General features: G+C 38.7%; 1 protein-coding gene across 2 annotated transcripts in view; it reads right to left on the bottom strand.

Annotated features, from left to right (window-relative positions):
- Positions 1–2673: 2673 nt before the first annotated feature.
- PAPOLG (poly(A) polymerase gamma) overlaps positions 2674–21187 on the bottom strand; it is a 19532-nt gene continuing 1018 nt past the window's right edge. The window contains exons 2-23 of one of the 2 annotated variants that reach the window (XM_014966370.1): positions 17793–17951; positions 17652–17718; positions 16927–17008; positions 16734–16843; positions 15485–15538; positions 14297–14408; positions 13590–13679; positions 12845–12983; positions 12633–12705; positions 12432–12552; positions 12034–12118; positions 11569–11622; positions 10114–10233; positions 9679–9788; positions 8898–9019; positions 8647–8816; positions 7658–7764; positions 7341–7579; positions 6363–6434; positions 5730–5786; positions 4815–4928; positions 2674–3710 (exon numbers count right to left, since the gene is read on the bottom strand). In XM_014966370.1, the coding sequence (XP_014821856.1) occupies positions 4830–4928; positions 5730–5786; positions 6363–6434; positions 7341–7579; positions 7658–7764; positions 8647–8816; positions 8898–9019; positions 9679–9788; positions 10114–10233; positions 11569–11622; positions 12034–12118; positions 12432–12552; positions 12633–12705; positions 12845–12983; positions 13590–13679; positions 14297–14408; positions 15485–15538; positions 16734–16843; positions 16927–17008; positions 17652–17718; positions 17793–17839 (2130 nt within the window). In that variant the 5' untranslated portion in view covers positions 17840–17951 and the 3' untranslated portion in view covers positions 2674–3710; positions 4815–4829. Of the gene's footprint in view, positions 3711–3739; positions 4929–5729; positions 5787–6362; positions 6435–7340; positions 7580–7657; positions 7765–8646; positions 8817–8897; positions 9020–9678; positions 9789–10113; positions 10234–11568; positions 11623–12033; positions 12119–12431; positions 12553–12632; positions 12706–12844; positions 12984–13589; positions 13680–14296; positions 14409–15484; positions 15539–16733; positions 16844–16926; positions 17009–17651; positions 17719–17792; positions 17952–21187 lie in introns of those variants that run through there. The other variant, XM_014966369.1, reaches the window with a different exon arrangement.

Genomic DNA, 21187 nt, shown 5'->3' with positions numbered 1-21187 from the left:
CATACACTGCCCCTCCAGCTGATTTTTAGGAAATACAGAACAAAAATGACTCAATCATTTCTAAGAATGAGTCATGGGGAATACACACTGCTTTAATTATTTTCAAAGAATTCTTAAATTTTTTATCAAGAAACTCTTCTTCACATTTCAGAAACAGGGACATGAAATCTAGCAGAGACTGTGCTGCTGTCACTATTGGAATTTTCACTCTTCCTCTGAAAAACCACGTATATCTGGGCATGTGTTGGACCTTTGAAAAGTTTGAACTTACAGACACTTGTCAGACTTGCTTAGTAGCCAAAAGTTTTAGATTTCTCTCCATTGCACATTCTGCAGAGAGTGAGCTGGATGGTCCCTGCAGTAAGCAGCCGATTGCTACGCTGCCATACACTAAAACTGAAACAGCATAGGTTGTTTCTCCTCTGGTTTCAGGATTCCCAGGATTTTTCATTACATCAGCACAGAATAAAGTACCACACCGTTCAAATGAAGAGGAAGCAGAGATGGATTTGGGTCAGAAAGGAAGATGTAGGCTATCAGAGAGAAAAGAAGACATGCAAGAGTCTGAGATCAGACAAAATGAAAAAAAGATGAAGCGTGAATAAGAAACGAGCTTGGGTGAAGAGAGCAAGATGATTCAGACAGGGTCTTCCCAGCAAAGAGAAAGCACACAAGGACAAGCAGTCCCAGTTTGATTTTCTTGATTTCTATCAATTTTTGAAGGTCAGACAGCTGAGAGAGGAACAGGCTGTATCTTCTAGAACAGGAGGAAGATCAGCCCCCAGACTTCTCTTTTGCTAAGATCATTCCTGAAAAAATACACAAGGTCCAGCAGCCTGGAGACCTGAGCCCTTGGACCACACTCGGAGCTTGGCACCCCAGGGACAGAGGATGGCTGAAGAAACCCTCAGCCAGGGTGAAGGGCAGTCCATGCTGACCAGCACGCTAGGAGACAGCAAGGAACACTCAACAGCCCACCACTCGGCTTGAAGCTGGAAAACCCCCCACTGTACTCTGCTTGGCCCAGCAGGATTTGGGGACGGGCAGAGCACAGCAGAGCTGGCCAGGAAGCAGGGGGCTGCAGCTGGTGCCCCCAGGCTCTCCAGGCTGGTGGTGAGGGTGGCAGGCAGCACGGGGCTGCAGCGGTGCTTCCCGGAGCAGCGCAGTCACATGCCAGCACCGTCACAGCACACGCAGCTCTCAGCCCCCAGCCGCCCCCGCTACGGACCTACGGCAGGAAACCCCTCCCCGCGGGGGAAGCCTGGGCCACAGCTCCCCTTCGCCCGGGGAAAGGGCACACAGCCCCCACAGCCACCCTGCAGGGGTGGGAGGATGGAGGGATGAAGCTGCAGCCCACAGGGGGTGGTCCTCTGGGAGAGGAGAACTTCTGTTTTCACAGGAGCAGGTTACTGCTCAGAAAGAGATGACCCCTACTGCCATTTGTTTTCCTCTGGGGACAGGGCACGGAGTGCCTCCAGCCCAGGGTACTTGTTTGCTCCTCAGCTGCACACAGATACACAGCACACTAGAACCACAGCTTTTCAGTTACTGGAATAATTCATAGGAGCAGACTCTTTATAAGAAGTGTGATGAGGTAATTGCAAAGATACAGCTAGGAGTTTTTGCTTGTGTTTTTATGCTAAACAGCTTACGTCGCTGAGTATTACATAAAGGCAGTATTAAAAAGCCCCCTCTCTCCCAAAGGCAAGATTTCAAGGTATTTCTTCCCCACACCCTCTTTGCTTTTTACTCATTAAGGCTACAAGTATTCTATTACTTTCACTCTCAGTTTCTATAGGTACATCCACTGCAACAGTAGAAACAGAGGTGGCTTTACATTAACTTAATGTTAATGTAAACTTAATGAGTTGCTCAACATTCTTACCTAAGTAGTAAAACCACACAAGTAGTTAATTCCAGCAATGGAATTTCTTGCACAAAGTTACTAACCATACACAATTTCAATACAGAGCTGCTCCTCTTTAAGGAGATCACATATCCCTCACCCCTTCCATCTGGACCTCCAAGCCACACATACAGCAACCAGCTTAGAAAGCAGATAGAAAACAGCAAAGTTTGCAGAGAGTCTGATGTCAGAGAGCCTCCCTCACTGAGCCTTTATGCATGAGTAACTTTCCTTTCAATCACTTGAGCAGAGGACTTGCTCCATAAACAAAGGAAAACATTTCAGTTGAATGTTGCAGTTTGAACTTTATTTAAAACAGTTGAAATCTAATCCTTCTGCAACATCCAGGGAAACTCCAGAACAGTGATGTCACTCCACAGTGGGCAAAGTGTTGAGTCAGGGTATAGCAAGATAAACTGTGTAACCTCACCTATGCTGGATGAAGCCCAAGAAACTAGTAACCTAAATTCTTCCTAAACATTCTTTTTAAAAGCCTAAGATGGGGGGAAGCACAAGCAATTAAAGATAACTGCAAAGCAAGAGGTAATGTTATAAGACTAATAACATAATGGGAAAAAGAAAAAGCTTATGTTGCCATTTGATTGAGACAATAAATAAATGCTTTCACTTTGGCCCATAGTGTACCATCTAACTACAATGTTCTTATGCCTGTTCAGTCTTATTAACTGCCTTGCTTTTCACCTATTGTGTTTTCTTCTACTTCTAAAAAAAACTGAAAAGAAAGAGGGAAAAAAAAAAAAAAAAAAAAATCTGTGTAAAGGCATATACTTTGATATCTATTAGCTAGGTTAGTTTGAGACTAGTTACAGAAATGGATGTGCTGACAGAGGTTAAGGGCAAAACAGCCCTTAACAGTCTTAGAATACTCAAGTGGAAGAATTTGTTTAAAAGCATGGTAATATTACCAAGTTTTAGACTATTACAAAACACTGAGTCTTCATATTTGCTTTGCTGTTTATCTTATCACCTATTTCAGCTTTAATTCCTTCAAATTCATGATGTTTTTTATTTACAGAGGTGCTGAAGTTGTATACATACTGTAACTAGTACACAGACTTGGCAATATTTAAATACCATGGTTTTAACGCAGGCCACATAACTGAAGTAACCACTTTATAAATTCAAGGTGTAGTTCTGCTAAAAACCACTTAAGTAACATCAGTTCCATTTCTTGATTTTAACCTGTGACTAAACCTAAGCCTTGCAGCCTAAGTTTTGGGGGTTTGGAGGGGAGAGGGAAGAGCAAGCCCTCTCAAACCCACTAAGGCCAATTTTCTAAGAGAAAGTGCACTTGAAGTAAGCTGGAAACCAGAGGTAATACGGAAAAACACTAAATATATTGTGATAAGTAGTCATGCGTCCTCCTCAGCTTTGGAATACTAGCAGTAGGGGGAATGCTGGAGAATTAAGACCTTACAAGATATGTGCCTCTTACTGCTTTACAGTCTTTTGGTCTTGTCACTAGAATTTTAGGTGGACACTCAATACAGTCAGAGATCAGAATTGCTCTTTAAGCCAAGCAACTAATCTCAGAGTAATTCAAGCATGCCATGTGGACAACAGATAATCTGGGACATCAGTTGCCAACTGTTTGCGAACTGCACTGTTCAGAGGGCATTAACTCAAAGCCTGGAAACACTAGAAGCAGGAAAGCAGTATTCCTAGTTTCTTCAAACTTACTCTAGCATGACATTATTATTTTGTAGAACATTTTTTGTGGCACTGCCCCCCACCCCCATCTTACATTTGGTTTAGTAGTTTAGATTTTTTAAGCAGATCCCACCTGCATTAAAAAAAAAAGAGAGACAGAAGGTTTTCAATTTCTCTTTGAAAGATAGTATTTTACAGTACATACAAAAATACTCTGGAAAACACGTACAACTTCATTTACAAAACCACCAAATTATAAAGAAAATGCATTAGAGAGGTAGCATAACATTTGTTTCAAAATATCAGAATTTCTCCCCACCTCTCAAAAAACCTTAATGCACTTAACCGGGTAAGCAGTGTTACCAGTTTACAGAACCAGACTTAAGACTACTACAAGTTTTCATGCAACCATTTAGAACAGCTTTCAAGGTTTATCTGAAACCACTTTCTGCATGCCAGTTGCTTTCAAGACTGCAGCTTGCAGGTGGGTAGTAGTGTCACAACAGCCTCGCCTGTTGCAATGTTTAAGTGCACCTTCAGCTGTGTGTTCTGAGTTTAGCTTTACTACCCGGTGACAACAAAAAACCCTTGAGTCTCATGCTGGAGCAGTCTGAAGAAAAAAAATCAGATAACATGGCACGGGACAAGTCTAACATCTTCATACATTGATAGCATCCTCTGCTGCATTTTCTTCAATTTTTAAATTATTTATGGGCCTCCATGGGAGGCAATACTTGCGTAGTGCATGGCTGTGCTAGACAGTGGAAAGCTATTAGCTGAGGAAGCTGAGCACCATTGTGACAAATGCACAGGAGTGAGTGTGCCAAACTGGAAAATAATTTAAGATAAGAACAACATGCACACAAACTAGGAAAGCACAAATGAATACAGGCATGTTCACACACACTTGAAACCAGAACGTGGTTAGAGTGACAAGCTAATCCGGTTTACATACATGCTGAATCCAAGTCACAGGACAAGTTATTTTTTTTGTAGCTTTTTCAAAAGTTGTTTCAGTTACTGACAGTTAAGACTTTTAAAAAGACTAATAAGGATAACTGTTACAAGAATATGCAAAGAGTAGTTCAAAAGGAAACAAGCATCTAACAATACTATAAAATAAGACCATGATTTTAACTGGCCAATTGCACTTTGGCAACAGTAACCTTCCATACTTTGTTAGTAACTACAATGCAGATCGATCATATAGACCGCTAAAGAAGTGAATTATCTTTACCTGAAGAAATACTGGTTACCCATTAAGGGTGAGTTTGATGGATTTCTTAATAATACGAATACTGTTTGTTGGAACAGGAGATGAAGAATCTGGTAGTTCTTTACTGGAAAGCCTCTACAACACACAAGAAGATGCCACAAAAAAAAAGAAATTGAAAATTCATTCATTCAGAAGCAGCAACAGATAAACCCTTTCCTAGATGAATATAACAATTCTGTACCAAAACAGTATGACCCAAACCCAAATATTTACAGAGAAGGACTTCTTTCCACCACAACACTTCTTTAGTTACCACCAGTTTACAGAGGAAGAGCATTTTGCCCTCTGTACACTTCTTTCCTGGCATCAATTGAGCTAATTATATTCCTGAAGGGGGATAAAACAAGTAGCTAGTAGCTCAACAGCATAATAGGAGAAGCTACCATACTTCTCAGATCCACTGATCAGGAAAACAGACTGTCTTTACTGTCCAGATGACTTCCAGTCTTATATACGCTTAATTTCACAACATTGTACATGACTCAAAAGAATTAGTGTCACTTATACACTTCAAAGCTTCCAAATCTGGCCACCAAAATCAGCATACAAGTACTTATTAAGAGCTCAGATCACCTTATGGAAGATGTACAAGGAGTACAGATCTTTTTGCTTAAGAAAAAAAGCAAGTTAGGAAACAAATCATGTCAGTGCTTGAGTCCAGGGAAACATGGCTTTTCAAGTTCCATAAGTTGGAAGCTTTGGCTACACTTTTGTGAGTGAACATGGGATGTAATAGTTCAGCTATACAATTTGGTAGAAGCATTACAGGCCAAAGCTTATCACCTATTTAGAACCACCAATTTTTACAGGGCTTAACAGTACATAAGATAAAAATTCTAGTTTTGCTTTACCTATGAATACAAAGACAAATAATACCTGTGATCTTGATGTGTTGATAAGTGGAATCAGCATGGGTTTTCCTCCAAGGCCTCCCTAAAAAGCCAGAAGGGATTTGTTAGGCAGTATGGTCAAATTCATGACAGAGACAGCAAGGTCTGGCAGCTAGGATACTTAAAAACCAAATACATACATGCATTGACAACCTCCACCTCTTTTTTTTATTTTAAGACCTATAATCACACCTATAGCTTGTCAAGTATTTCAACCTTCACTTTACCAACAAGACCACACCTTGATTTGAGTGTATACCCTCAAGAGTTTACATTTCAGTAGCAAGCTACACTAAATAGAGCTCTTTATATTCCCTTTGAGAGGCCAAATGCTATAGTCTTTACAGTAGTTCTCATCAGTGAAACAAGCAGTTTTAAAAAAATAAGATCTCAACTCAAGCATGGGAAGAAGCAAGATAGCACCAAATCACCTAGCAGTAACTTCTTTTAAAGGATAGGTCATACAGGTGTAGTATTTGGGAAACAAACTGACATAAACTAAAAAGCTTATTTTTGTTTACATCAAATGTGTAGAGTATTTATGCAAAGTAGTCTAGGCACCAGACCAGTCCATTCAGCTTTTCAGTTATTCCACTGAGTAAAAACACTTCAAAATTACATTTTCTGTAGATCTTCTCCTGACATCTTCTGCATTGTCATCATCTTTGAATGCTGAATCCTGGCCAGTTAACTAGAAGAACAGAATACGCGGACTCAGAATAATTGCTATACTAAAGTTGTCTTAATATTTGGGTACAGCTTCCAGTCAACACATTAAATATATTAGTGGCCACTCTTAAAACAACACTTGAACAAGACTACCATTACCCACACAGTATCTCAAGCGTCTCAAAAAGTCTTACTACCCAAGTCTTGAAATATTCAAAACTAGATAGTTCTTCAAGTTGATTTGTTACAAGTGTCAAGCTAGACAATTCTATGATTATAAATTGAGGTTTGTTTCTAGTTGTTCTTTGCTTCTGCCTCAAATCCGAGGTCAAGCCACAGAAATAGCTACTTAAGGAGATTTATATATAGCAATGACACAAATCAAGCATTAAAGCTTCCACCAAAACAAGATTTAACAAGCAACTCCACACTGTCATTTCAGCAGTGGACAGCCTGTTGTGTAGGGTGCTGATTTCTAAAGCAGCAGAATACCAATAGGCACTCAAAACTTGTCTGTCAGAACAAGAGTAGCTCATGAATCTTACAAATGTAAGAGTGTATCTTTTCGTTTTGAGATAATTTTTTTCTGAATTGTTTTAAGAACTTCTTCCAAAGGAGTCAGTTCATTTAGCAATTGGTCAGTACAGTAACATGTAAGCATAGTATTATTTAGACACCCTGCCACCAGACTAGAAACAGTCATTAACATCAGATCCTAGAAAAGTATTTGTTTACTAGCCATACATTATATCCAAGACAATTTCTCATATCTACATCCTAGTAAAACTATCATTATACTTAATTCTAGATTCTCAAATCTGTTGAGGATGTATATGTGCATTTCTTCTCACTTCTCATTTATTCTACATCAATAGTTAACATCACAGCAAACCCTCCCTGCCATAGCCCCTCCTCCCCCCTTCCTTACCTTTTCACCATCTCTTGTTTTTTTGGGGCATCCTTCTGATGTAGGTGAATGACATCGTTTAGAGGTCAATGAATAAGGTCGTTTAGGTGCAGCATTCTTAGGATCTGTAATTGGGGTCCCACTTAATTCATGATGTCCTTGGACAAAGTGTGCTCTAAGTTGAGAAATTGTGTTATGTCCTGGAATGGTGTAACCAATTGGAGGTCCCAATGTTCTTATTGCAACTGTAGCCTGCATTTCTGTAGGAGACACAATGACCTTTTAGAGTACAGCTACAAAATTAAGGACTGCATTCCACCCACTACTTCAATACATACCTGAATCAGTAACAGGAACTGAGAGTCCCTTAGACAGTGATGGCACAGCTACATGAGATCTCTTCTCTCTATTGTTACCACCACTAGATCTCTGACATACAGCATTTCTGTAAGAGTCAGATGCTAGAGTTATAAAATGATAGCTTGTAAGATAGCATACATTTCATTTCCAGAAAGTTAATGCAAGACAAAGATCTACTTTCTTAGCTCATTGTCACAGCTCTACTAAACAACACAAACTCACAAGTGATCTAGCAGGAGATCTCCTTTTTGCTGAACTTCAGACTGCAAATTTGAACTTAACCATTTTCTTTAATGAGTCTCTAGATACTGGTACTGTTTTCCAGCTTAATACATTCATTAAAAGCAGCACAGAGTACTGGATATATCTACTCTTTCCATACATGCACCCCATATTTTTGTGTGTGCTACTCCTCGAGTACCAAACAGTCTGGACACAGCAGGCATTACACATTGGGCTATTACACTCAAGATTACGTATTTCTCTCATGCTGAAGTAGCTTATGGACAGATAGACTTGCCAGGAAGCAACAGACACTTTTACTGCCCGAGTTCTCATACTGCTCCACTAAGCCAGCAGAAGCTCTAGTGTTTCTGTGATCAAGATCAGCACTTCATTAGAATACTGCTTGGCATTAACTATACTTTTTGATAGAAAGAACAATTATCTGCACATAAAATACTCCAGCTTCAAGTTACACATTAACCTAAAGGGATTTATATTCAAGACAAAATAATTTCTCTTATTCCAAGTTCTTTGTACCTATGTGTTTATGTTTTAACTGTTTTCAAGGATAACACCCATCTCCCACCACATGCCCAAAGGAGATGCCAGATTTGTTCCTGAAGACATTAGAGCCCTCCACGTGCTTACGATCCACATAGATTCAAACAAGAAATCCTAGATCTCGTTCACACTGAGTCAGTTAAACACAGCTTCTTCACAGTTCTAAAGTTATGGTGCTAACCTTTCTATCTCTGTTGTAGATGTGTCCAATTTAGACATCTTATTTAATGAAGAGGAATTATATGGTGTTCTGGAGTCTGCATCCCTGGAACTGTCCAAAGAGTTTCCATCTGAAGAAGTCCTTTTGCACTGAAGCCTGCTAGCATTTTCAGTAATATCTGGCATGCTTTGCTGAAACAGTTAAAAAAATAATTAAGTCATCAAGTAATTAAAGCAAAAAAAAGTGCCAGACAAGCTATGTTATTGTTATACCTTCTTTCTTTTCTGTAAGGTTTCTGCAGGCAAAAAATAGTGGAGATGCTTTCTCTTGACATGAGCTGCCTCAATCTTCATACCTTCCTTTAGCACATTGAGGTTGTTAGCCTGCCTGTAAACTAATATGAAATTTAGTGTTGTAGCTTACTGGGCATGTTTGCATCAGGTATTTGTCAAGGTTACATATGGTTTCTTTAGAAACAGCAAGTCTTTAAGCCAGTCTAGCCCAAACAAAATGCAAGAAGTTTGCAGCCTAACTGAACACGAAATGCTACCCAAGCAGTCCACATACAGCCTCAAGACGAACGTGACTCAAGATGCTCATTTCACATTCAGTAGAGACCAGATACGTAACAGCTATTTAAGCACAAATACACATTTACGTGCACAGTTACAGCCGTGGCTTGCTAGTCATGCAGCTCACATGCTGCTGAATTCTGATTTGAGAGAATCCAAATCTGAGTTGATTTTAACCTGAGAGTGATAATACTCCTTAACCATTAGTATTCTGGTTGAGAATAGATCTAGAAGCCTTACATGAATCAACTTAATTGTGCTAACAAGAGCAGACACCTTACTCGAGACACAGACTAGTTTTTTTATTTGGTATTTTCAGTGGCAATTGACTTTTGTAACAGTTCTGTAACATAACTTCTCAGTAGCTTAGATGTTAAAATTTTATCTGTCCAAGAAAGCAAGACTGAATTTTACGGACATCTGACCTACCAAATGCGCTGCAATTTAAACCCTACAAGACAAGAGCAAAATATAGGCTTACCTGTATCTGTGAATGACTGTATAACATACGTTAAATCAATGTTAACACTTTCTGCATTTTCCACTTTCCTGAATACGATTCCAAGAAACCACATTGACACATATCCACTCCTAAAAAGACAGTTCCACAAATTTATAATTTATGCACAGTCATTTGGATGCTAGAATCTGCTCTCACAAAGGGATTAAGCAGAACAGTTTAGTTGTACCTAGCAGTTAAACATTAGTCAGCCCATATTTAAGTTCTTGGAGTACTTCTCTCAAGTTTTCCCTTCTTTAAAAAGATCTTACATGCCCAGGACCTGCCTGTCAGAACTCTTATCTACAAAACAGTAGATACCTAACTGAACATCTCACAGATGAGCTGAGGTGAATGAATATAAAGTAGTTACAATACATTGGCCAAAATGTATTTCAGAAAAATAATGAAACTTACTGTTTACAGAGTTCTTGGTTGCCAGGAAAAGACTGTGGCTTTACATGTGCAATAGTTATAAATTCATTCCTCTCCAGGTTCCCAACCAGCACACGGATCTTCGATTCAACAAGGCCAACCCTAATAAGAGATATTTACTAATTTTTAACTGCATCCAGCACAGTAGTTATATGCCTTGCTATAATACAATGTTAATACAAAAATGCTAACCAATGAGTAAGTAGTTTCATTCAGCTGAACAGATAATAGATTTTTCTCTCACACATGCTGTAGACTGAGATGCTTCCAGTTATATTTGAGCTTTAAAGCTCTGTCTTTGGAACTTGTACTCTTAACAATACAGATACTTTCATCATGGACTACAGGTTTAAGTATATCAACAAGAAGCAGATCCCAGCAGCTCCGCCTGCATTTTGAAGTGCAGCAAAACTCCTTTTTACCCCAAAGATCAAGGAGAAAAGCAGTTTAGAAAAGGCTCAAGCACAACTATTCAGTTACACCCGAGCAAAGAGTTCTTCCTGCAGATTCAGTAAGTTTATTCTTCTAGCTAAATTGAAAAATATAGTTCCTTTAATAAATAAATTGTCTAGTCACAGTCTCATCAGAAACTTAAGAAATGAATCGTGACCATGAAGCCTTTTCTTTTAAGTACTTGCATTTTACCCTTTTTACCTAAAACATGGTTAACTTTGAAAGCACTCAAATCTCTACGTTCTTCAGAAGTATCTTATGCTGATGAACAACAAAGATATACTATCTATTCCCAAATCCATTCAAGAGTTAGTGTGCTAAACTTGTTCTTACAGAAAAACTGAAGCAAGTTTATCTTCTGCTTTTTAGTTTTCCCAGAGGCAAAATTAAGCCCCATTTTCCTCTGTTTCTGTCACTGCTAAACCATCATCTTTTACTGGAGCCAGAACTTTCACTTTATAGATTATTTGTCTCTAAGCCCTGTGCCTATAACTCCTTGTATGCTTAACTGTGACTGATATTAGATAATATCTTTAACCTGACCTTTGTATTAGAGCTATTTTAAAACATTAAGTAAGCTGCCTTTTAGAGATAGCACAAGAATTAAATTATTTGTCTTAAAGCACAAGTCAAACTTGAAGTATAACCAAGGTGCACTCAGAACAGGGGTCAGAGCTATTTTGCTGGTTTACTTGAGCAAAACAAAGTACTCATTCCTTAACAATGAATACTATTGCAAAGTTAAAAATACCACACACATTACAGTACCTTAGTTCCTCACTGTTTCCCCATATTTCAAGATTCACAGTTAGCCACCACATTCACATAGGTTAAAATATTATTGGCACATCTCCCTGAAGATGTATTCCATGCCTAGTTGCACAGTTTAATATTTCACTTGTTAATACAGTTTCACTTTATTTTTTGTTAACATTGAACCAAGTTTCAATTATGTATCAGATCTATATTTAAAGCAAGACTTACCACTCTAAGTGGTGCTCTTCTGTAGAGGCACTGGCAGTCAGCACAATATAGTGCCTAGAAGAAAAGAAAAATTGACTAGCTCAGGACTTTATATTCCTTCAGCTGAAACCAAAACTGCCTTAAATGTCCTGAAGTCATACTCCATACAAGATAGATTATATCCAATATCTAGCACACTATTAACTGAAGAAAAGCTAATTACATACTTTATAATTGTGTTCTGCTATCATCTGCTATGTGTTCTAAATATCATAGTTGGTTTTTTCTAATAAAAACAGTATCACTTGCATAACATGTTTTTTTTCTATCTTCCATATACTTATCCTTACCAAAGTTCATATGATTACCTCCAGTTTCTGAAAAACAAATATTAATGCCATCTTCTATTTAGACTGCAAGTTAAAACTCACTATGCTAACCAATAAGCAAATAATTTCAAGTTCAGACAGTAGATTTTATACATACTTGTACTTCTGAAAGAAGTTCAGTGGTTCAAAGAGCTTTGACCAGTCTGATTTTCCTTGGAGAATCTCATTTGTAACTGCAAGACCTACAATTAAGGTTTAAAACCTTATTACCATTTTTTTAAGACTAGCAGATCATAATAAAAACTTTGCAGGGTAAAGGTTTTAACCAGTAATCAACACATCAAAAAGCAGGAATTTCCTTGACAACGTAGTTCCTACTACAACGGTTCATTGTAGAACTGGTCCCTCATTGCCTGCAACAGGTGTACTTTCCAGATACCTATTCTGCCTGAAAGGGCAGAACACCTCACAGAATATAATCAATTCAGGTAATGTTATTTCACATAGCAAGAGTTATATTTTTTAATCAGGTAATAAGCATGGAAAGAACTTTACCATGTTTGAACTCCTCTACCATGACCGCTCGCGTTGATGTAGATACATTGTATGTAGAGTTCTGCTGTGGATAGGCTGGGGTGATGATAGGCATTACGTGGTATCTGTCTGAGGGGTTCACCTATGATGTTAGAACAACTTTGCTTAGCATCAGTTAGATTAGAAGAAAGTTTAAAGGCTTTGAATTCAAAGTCTACTTACCCTAGGGTCCCATACTGGTAAATTAAGATTGCTCTCTTCAGGTTGTTTCAGCAATACAGGATTTGGCCATTCCCTATACAAGAAAAGCCAGTAACTAAGACTTTGCTGTGTAATTTGGGCTAGGATTGAATGTTGTCAATGTAAATCTTATATAAAAGAACTACCACTAGAAGTGTTACTTTATGCAAATTAAAATAAACAATAACTCTTACCATTTTGAAAAAACCAAGAAGAACTTGTTAACAAGAGTAGAAGCCAAAGCATTTGGATAGAGTTGACATGTTCTTGCTACTAGCATTGCCCAGGAAACCCCACCAAGAAATCCCAGAATGTTGGAGTAAATGCCACGTCCTAGAACAGATTCATTATAGTTAGCCTGTAGTCTTTCAAAATTCAAGTGTATTCCTTCAAATTTACAGCACCAACTTCACAATCCATAGAACACTTCAGCCTCAAAGCCAGTTATTTTTGCAGTGCAATGAGGCCAAAATTGTTGGTCCTTACAGTGATGAGAATAACGATTCATTACCACCCCATTATCCCAAATTACTCCTACTCTGAAATTTGCCTGTACTGCTACAGCTACTGCTTCACTCAAAGTTCCCTTAAGAAAAAAGTTCTGCCATTCTTCTAGCCACAAGTGCAAATCGTATTTTTTTTTGTTCTTTATGTATCAAGCTTTTACACCTAACTCAGCATTTAAATCATTTGTAATCATGTTTCTGATAAGCAAAGCAACACCTTGTCTTGTAGGTACTCGCCTCTCCTCCCCACTCTAGCCCATTGAAAAACACACAGAAATCTACTACATGGACAGATCTTGAATCTAAACTGGTTTTAGTTTTAAAACTATTATTTAAATAGCTACCCAAAGCTGAAGTATGTCTAATGGTCTTATTTTTTCAGTGTGAGGTGCCTCTGAGAAGTTTACAGACAATGAATAATCACATTACTCACGTTTTGCCCACAGTTTAATTGCTCGGAGTGTGAGGCGGAAGTTCTCTTTATTTGGCACTAGATGTAATATTTCATCAGTAACCCTGCAGCCTGTAAGAAAACAAAAGTACAGAAGTTCCTAGACAGGTACAAGTCAGTTTTATGCTATACTGGATCAATAGCTTACAATTTAACATTCAAGTCTATGACAAGAGGTTTGGATTACTTGCTTTGCCTTACCTTAAAAAAAAATACAGATTACATGTAGCAGGTAACTGGTACCCTCAACAGCTTTTTTTTATAGCTTAGACTATAGCCCAAAATTTTTAATAAGGCCTTTCTACAAGAGTTCAAAAGCCAGGTTTCTTTCAACAGCCAGGAACAATTAAGCCAGTGTTAAACAGCGAGCAAGCTAGGCTTCAGGTATTTTAATTTATTTTTTTTATTAACTACAACATATTCTTCTGTATCATGTGCTCTACCTATTCATCTGAAGCAGTTTCTGTGGCAAACTGGAACAATGGACACATCCTGATCAAAGAAACATGAAATATAGGTCTATGTAAACACACAACTCCTTGAAACACCTAAATTTAAGGCCACTTGCCAGCTCTTCAGATCTCAAGTACACAGGAGACCAAGTTTCTATACAAGATGCAGAAACTGAGTAATGTGTATTCTATGCCAATTTTAGTAACACCTTCTTAAAGGTGTGTAAATGCTCTTACCATTCAAGCTCCGTATACATCTTATATCCAGGCTTCTCAGACGCGAGTCATCTCCAAGATCAAGATTATCAGAAACAGTTTGCAAAGACAGTCTTGCAAACACAAGATCAATCTTAATAGGAAAAAAACATGCCAACTGTTAGAATGCTGCACTGTGAATACACAGTAGTGGGGGACAATTAGTCAAGTCTAAAAAAAAGGGTTAACATTTGTATTTAAAATTATGTGACTATAGATACATCTCCCACCAGATTTATTTGCCAGACAACTCAAGAACATTTCTAAAAGTTTGATATTTTGTTTACAAAACCTACATTGCAGCCCCCCTTTCTTTTAAACTAGGAAAAGGGGTTTGGTTGGGTTTTTAAGTTGAAAAGATACTCTAAACTTGTATTTTCCATTAAAGGGGAACTTAAAATCAATCATAGAATTAGGACGTAAGTTCAATCACTTCAATTATACTTCAGCAAAGGAGAGAGCATTTTCTATATGCAGTAAGCCCTTTTGATCCAAAAGTATCTGTTTTTTAGTAGTCTGAGGCAAGAAAATTATTCTGTGAATATCTATACCACATAGGCCACAAAAAGGTTATGGAATAAGTCTCTTCATGATAGTGATACCAAGCAGTAACTTGCTGAGGTACTACAGAATGCAGGTGTATAAGATGTCTTTAAGATACAAGGATTTTTGCAGCTGACAAACCTAGACAGGAGTCAAATGAATACTTTTCCAGATTGTCTCAGAATGACTTCATTTTTGATCTGCAATAAAACATTTTGTCTGCCCACACAATTCATACAGTGAACTACAGTATAGGCAGCCCTTCGTAGAAAGCTAGCTTGTCAGAGCTAAGAAGAGTTCACAAAGACACTGCCTCTACACCCCTTCTGAACAATCCTTGTGAGACAAATGCTGCTCAAGCAGGCTACCTCAGCAGGTTTAGAAAAGGATGGCCCTGATGCTCCTATTCCTGCCAGGCTTCCTAGGGAATTAGTTTCTTCTAAGCTCCCATTTTACTGCAATGTATTCTCCTGGGATAGGTTGTGATCAGGCTGTTCAATTACAGTTTCCTAAATATATTTAAGATACCAATAACCTTCCAAAATAGCAGTCATGGGTCCCTGGAAAAGGCATCCTATTCCAAAGCAAGAAAAAGATTTCCTCAAAGAAAAAAAAGTAAATGCTTACCTCAATGCCATCAAACTCAAACTTGACAACTGGCACATATGCATCTTCAACTGCCTGTAAAGGAGAGGATAACTGTGTAAGAAAACAACTTTTGGTACTTCAATGTTTTCCCTAATATATGGTACAACACAATTTACACTGGTAAACTACTCACTATGAAAACTGATTTGTTTCTGAACCAAAAGAATTGTTAAAAAGTAGCAGGCAGTATAACACTATTACAATACTAATACTAGCTTTAAAGAGTTATTTATCAAGAGATACAGAAGATGACCATGTATTGTAATGAGACATCAGTACCAGTGGTTGGTAGTAAGGAAGAAAAGAAAGATTTCTGTAGCTATTTTACTACTGGTTAACATCCAGGGAAATCAAAAAAAATTGTCCACATTTGACAGCACACATTAGTCTCCTATATTTTTATTTTCTACCAGGCTTGAGATGCTATCAGCTATCTTATGGGACAGTTTTCAATTTTGTAGATCACTTGTTAGAACAGTGCCACAGCCAGCTGTGAGTGTTTTCAGGTGACAGTCATCTAAACAAAGGCTTATTGATTATGCTTATGAAATCTTTCTAAATATCTGCTCAAGGAAAATTAGGCTAAGAGCAACACTTCTCAGGAGTTCAGTTTTGCATGCAAGGTATGCAACATGTGTACTTGAAGGTGATTTTACAAAGCAGTTTTGTAGGATCACAACACAGCTCCTATTAACTCTATGTAAAGCTAACAGCATGCTAACAGCCCTTCTGCTGAGTCTCAGGCTGAGTAGCCAGAGAGGAACACAACTAAAGGAGAATGAATTAGAGGTCCTAAAGTACATTCAGAGGAACTGCATGGCAAAGGCACTGACAGAAGCCTTTCCAGATAACATTCAACTCCCACAATTTTCAGGCTGCCCCCTCCTCTTCCTGCATGCAATTACTATATTTCCAAGTGCCTTACTACATCTAAGATTAAAGAAAGGCTCCTGGGACAACCTTGCTTTCTGATAAAGCTGACTCACTCCCTAACCATGGGTAGGGAAGCAGTGTGCCACAAAAATTCTTATGTGGTATACAGTCAATGGGAAAGGAACCAAAAGCTTAACTTCAACCTTTTCATGCTGCATAAAATAGTATTTTAGAAGATGCTCAGAAACAATTTTTTATTTTGGCTTGTAAGACATTCACTACCAGTATGAGTCTTTAGCACGAATATTCTTAATTGTAGGAGTTACACAATCTATCAAGGAGAGAGGTTACTCACTCTTAGATTTTTTATTTTCTCCTGATGTTTTAGTTTTTCAAAGAATGACTGGAAAAAATCTGATCTCTCAACATGTCTAGGAGCAACACAAACAGCATCTATGTCAGCACCTGCAAAGAGATTCCATTCCTTCTGTTATTGTCAGAAGTCACTTTCAAACATTACAACTATGACCAGACAAGGAAAGTTCTACCTTTAGTGTGCACTCCAAGCTTGTAAGAACCGAATGTAAATATTTTGCCACCAACATTTGCTGCTGCTGAAGGGGGAAGATTCTGCAGGTAGAAGAGAGTTTACTTTAGAAGACAATATACACATTGACCTATGCACAAGCTTAGCGAGCCAACAAGTTACATAGAAAGACTACAACAGCCTCCATAAACAATGTCCGTCACTCCCATACTAAGTTGTTAGTCTAATAAACTGATGCTGTTTTTTTCTGAAGCAAGTGCTTGCATCTCAAAAAAGAACAACTAACCAAAAAGAAAAGTAACAGCAATCCTTCCATTAATTTACAGAGCTTAAGACCTATTATTAGCCTTCCCTGCAGCAGACTTGCTAACTTACCACAATCAAAGAGCTATATAAAAGGCAAGTCTAGTATAATAATTTCAAACTAGATTGACTGCTGTAGGCTGTTTGGGACAAGATTAGTGCCCATTTACCATCTGCCTCCCCCACAACATATTGTTTCAACTTTGTTAACTGCTACAAGTCAACTGATAGAACCACTTCACAAATTTATTCAGGGACTTCAAGATCTTGATCTGAAGTATCTTTTATACCTGATGTACAGCAGTTACTACAGCTCTACTTCAGAAAGTTTGAAGTTGATCTTTAGCATAAAAGTACTACAGCCTTTAATAGAAATAAAAAGGCTCCAGCTGTTTTAATAAGAACATATAAAAAAATCCTTACCTTGCTCTCACCGAGTTCTGAAATCCATTCTTTGACCAAGCTATTCAGTTTACTAAGAACAACCAGCCTGTGAAGAAAACTCAGGTTAAGTTTGCCCTAAAAAAGCCTAAGAGTTTAACAAATTTTACAATCTTGTTATACCTGTGATTCTGTTCTTCCTCATCTTCAAATACCCCAAATGGTCTCATTGCTTCAACTAGCTTTTGAGTCTGAACACAATCTATATCCTTCGGAGGAGCCAAGCTAATGGGAGAGGTGACTCCATAGTGCCTTTGAGGCTGGTTCTGCAGCCTAGAAGTACTGTGGGAGAAAATAAAATACTGAAGACTTCACAACAGCAAAAAAACTTACTGGAAAACACCCTTCAGCTTACAGGTTTTCAAACCAACTTCTGCTCTTTTATCCAACATTAACATAAATGAGAAAAAAATTCCACTTATGACTTTTAGATAACTTAACTTAGAAGTCACAACTACTTTTTTTTTAAAAAAAGCATCTGTGGATATATGAAAAGATCCAAGTTGCTACCATCTTAATAAAACTGACTTGCATTGCTCTACACAGTTAGAACTAATAAGCAGGAAATGAAAAGGTTTGAAATCCACTAAGGGTGACACCACATTCAGCAAGCGCTTTGGACACATTTAATTTTTATCAGTTTGAATTTGAGGATATTTCTACCAGGTTCCTGCTAACATTAAACAAGGCAACACTATCTTGCTTTAGTTAAATGTATTTGCTGTGCTTCTATGGATTCTGGAAGGGCATTATACTTGATTGTATATGAAGGTCATGCAACGAAGTGATCTGTTAAGCAGACTTGGAGCAAATTAGGTATTATCTTATTTTTGTTTATGGAAGAGTATTAATGAAAACATCAGTCAACCTGAAGCTAATGTTGTCAAGAGAGCTTTGTGCTCTTAACACATGTTCATTTTTATAGTTCAGAGGCTTAGCTGTATATACATCTGTTTTATCTAAATCCAAGAGATGTATGTCAGCATATAAAGCAGCACAAGTTAAGCTCTGTTTGTAGAGAGTGCTCAAGTCTGGCATAGCTAGCTCACTGCCCAGTTAGACCGAGGAGAACACCATACACCTGTGTTTAGAGGCCCAGAAGTACTGCCCCTGGAACTCCCAATTACTGCAAGGCATAATTTTCACCTCCAACCCCCTGCTTATTCACAGTTACAAAGGGCACAGGACTGACACAGTGGGAAAACATTAAAGGCAGCACTAGCTTTTTGTTCTAAAACACAGCAGAACCCTTGCTTTAGAAAGGAACAAAAAAAAAAAATGGAAAAAAACACCCTACTTTGCATTACCAGCTGAAACCAGGAGAGGGAAAGGAGCAGGACAGAAGGCAACAACTGCACTTAATGGATCAAGGGTCTTTACAGAAACACTAGTAGCAAAAATGGGAGACACATTAAAAGGTCTATACAACTCAGCATGCTTATCAAAGAGTCCATATCCAGATCCCAAATCTAAAAGAATTAGTTACCATTATTCAAACTGGTTGGTTTTCAACTTCACATACGGACAACTTCAAATATTAGCTGGGTTAGTCAAGAGATGCTTATAACTATTGAAGGCATCTGACCCATTTCAGCTAGAATAGGAATAGGAAATGCTCAAAGAACAACTTCAACACTTGATTTTAAAATAGATAGGTTATTACAGCTCCTTATTTCTAATTGTTGCCTTTTCCATTAAAGGAAGATGCATTTCTCTCACTGAGTAGCTTTATCCAACTACAGACACAGATTTTAGTCATCTAGTGTTTTCACACAGCCCCAGCTCATTTTTCAAGCTTTCTTCTATGTGTTCTCCAAAAAACTAGGAGAGTATTAGAACTGTAGTCCTATCAACTAGTCTCCCCAGTCAGAAGGGCTATTTACTTACAAGTGTAACTTGGCCTTGATCTGATTTGCTTTGCTTACAGGCATTGTCAACTTGCACTTCATAAGTGAAAATATTCATAATTAATATTTTCCTTACAATATAATTTTCATAATAAATGCAGAAGGAAAGGCTGTGTTTAATTGCTGTGCATCTAAATTAAAACACCTATTGCAGCAGCTTCCTATATATTTTACATATAACTTGTGTTGTACAACTTACACTTCAGAACGTTTGCACAAAACAAGAATAGGTTTTAGACTTTGCTAGATTTCTTCCCAGTGTACAGAAGGCCACCATCTGCCTTCCACTGCCCCATTCTTCTAGATAGACTATAATTAGAGACTAGCATAGAGGACAATATCAATTAGATATGTCAGATAACTTTACTATTAAATTATTTTAGTCAATAGTAGATATTTTTCAGTTGCTTACATGCATTACTGAAAGTTTGATCTCACAGCTTTAAACTTGAGGAAAGCGGCACTTGGAAAGTTTTATTGAAAGACTTATGCCCAACAGAATTTGTTCCCCCTTCGTAATTAAAAAAACCGCAATATATTATTTCTCTCTCCCAAGTGTACTAGACGGCCAGGCATATACAAAAAAGGAACCTTAAGAGATAAAGATGCATACATGGCATACTACCTATTCATCCATCAGCCTTCTGTTTAAACAAAAAAATTGGTTGCAATTCAACATTTTACCAACTCTTGCTGATTTGCCCATGCCAGTGAATGGCTCCAACATATTTCTGTTCTGATAGATCCTAATTGTATACATGAAGTTAACTTAAATTGACTTGTTCCAGATTTTGTCACTTATTTCTCCTGTGTTCTCCAAGAGACAACAGATAAGCTTACACTACTACAGCTCAGGGAGTTGCCTTCAGCCACCAGAGCAGTGTATGAGCCTCCACTGCAAATGCATTTCTTCAGCTCTCAAGGTCAGCTCGCCTTCAGCCAGCCAGAAATTTATCACTCCAGCCTCTTCCACCCTCACCACTTGGGAGGAGGAATAACTAGAAACCAGCTCCCGAACCAACAAAATTAATAGCACAAAACAAAAAAACTCAACAAACTAAAACCAAAAAAAACCCCAATCCCACCCAGTCCTAGGACCTTCACTGAAATAACACCAGCTACACCTTGCATTCCTGCCACACAAACTCATCCTAAAAAACCGCCCCAAACCTCCGGACACCTGCTAGCAAGTTAAAGCACCTGGCCCTTGACCTCAACACGGACGGAAAAGCGCTTTTCCCCCCCGCTGGAGCTGGGCCCGCGGCCGAGGCCCGCAGCGGGGCCCGGACCCGCCGGCCGCCAGGCGCGCCGTTGCCTGGTTACGGCGACAACAGAAGGCGGAGAGCAGGCACCGAGCCCGGCGGCTCCGGCAAGCGGGGCTAACCCCGCACAGCCCTTCAAACCCGTTGCCTCCCACGGCAAAGAGCCATTATTTATTTCAAAAACGAACTTTCCCTCACGGAAGGCAGGCTTCCCCCCTCAAACACCTCAGGAGCCGCAGCCGCTCTCCCCACCGGGCCCCTCACGGGACTAGCGGCGGGGAAAGGCCCTCCAGGAGGGGAGGGGGAATGGGAATGAGGGAGCAGGGCCGCCTCACCCGCACATCTCCTT

This window comes from Calidris pugnax, unplaced genomic scaffold, assembly GCF_001431845.1.
Source record: "Calidris pugnax isolate Ruff unplaced genomic scaffold, ASM143184v1 scaffold31, whole genome shotgun sequence".
Lineage (NCBI taxonomy): Eukaryota > Metazoa > Chordata > Aves > Charadriiformes > Scolopacidae > Calidris > Calidris pugnax.
This window is presented reverse-complemented; position numbering and strand designations above follow the sequence as displayed.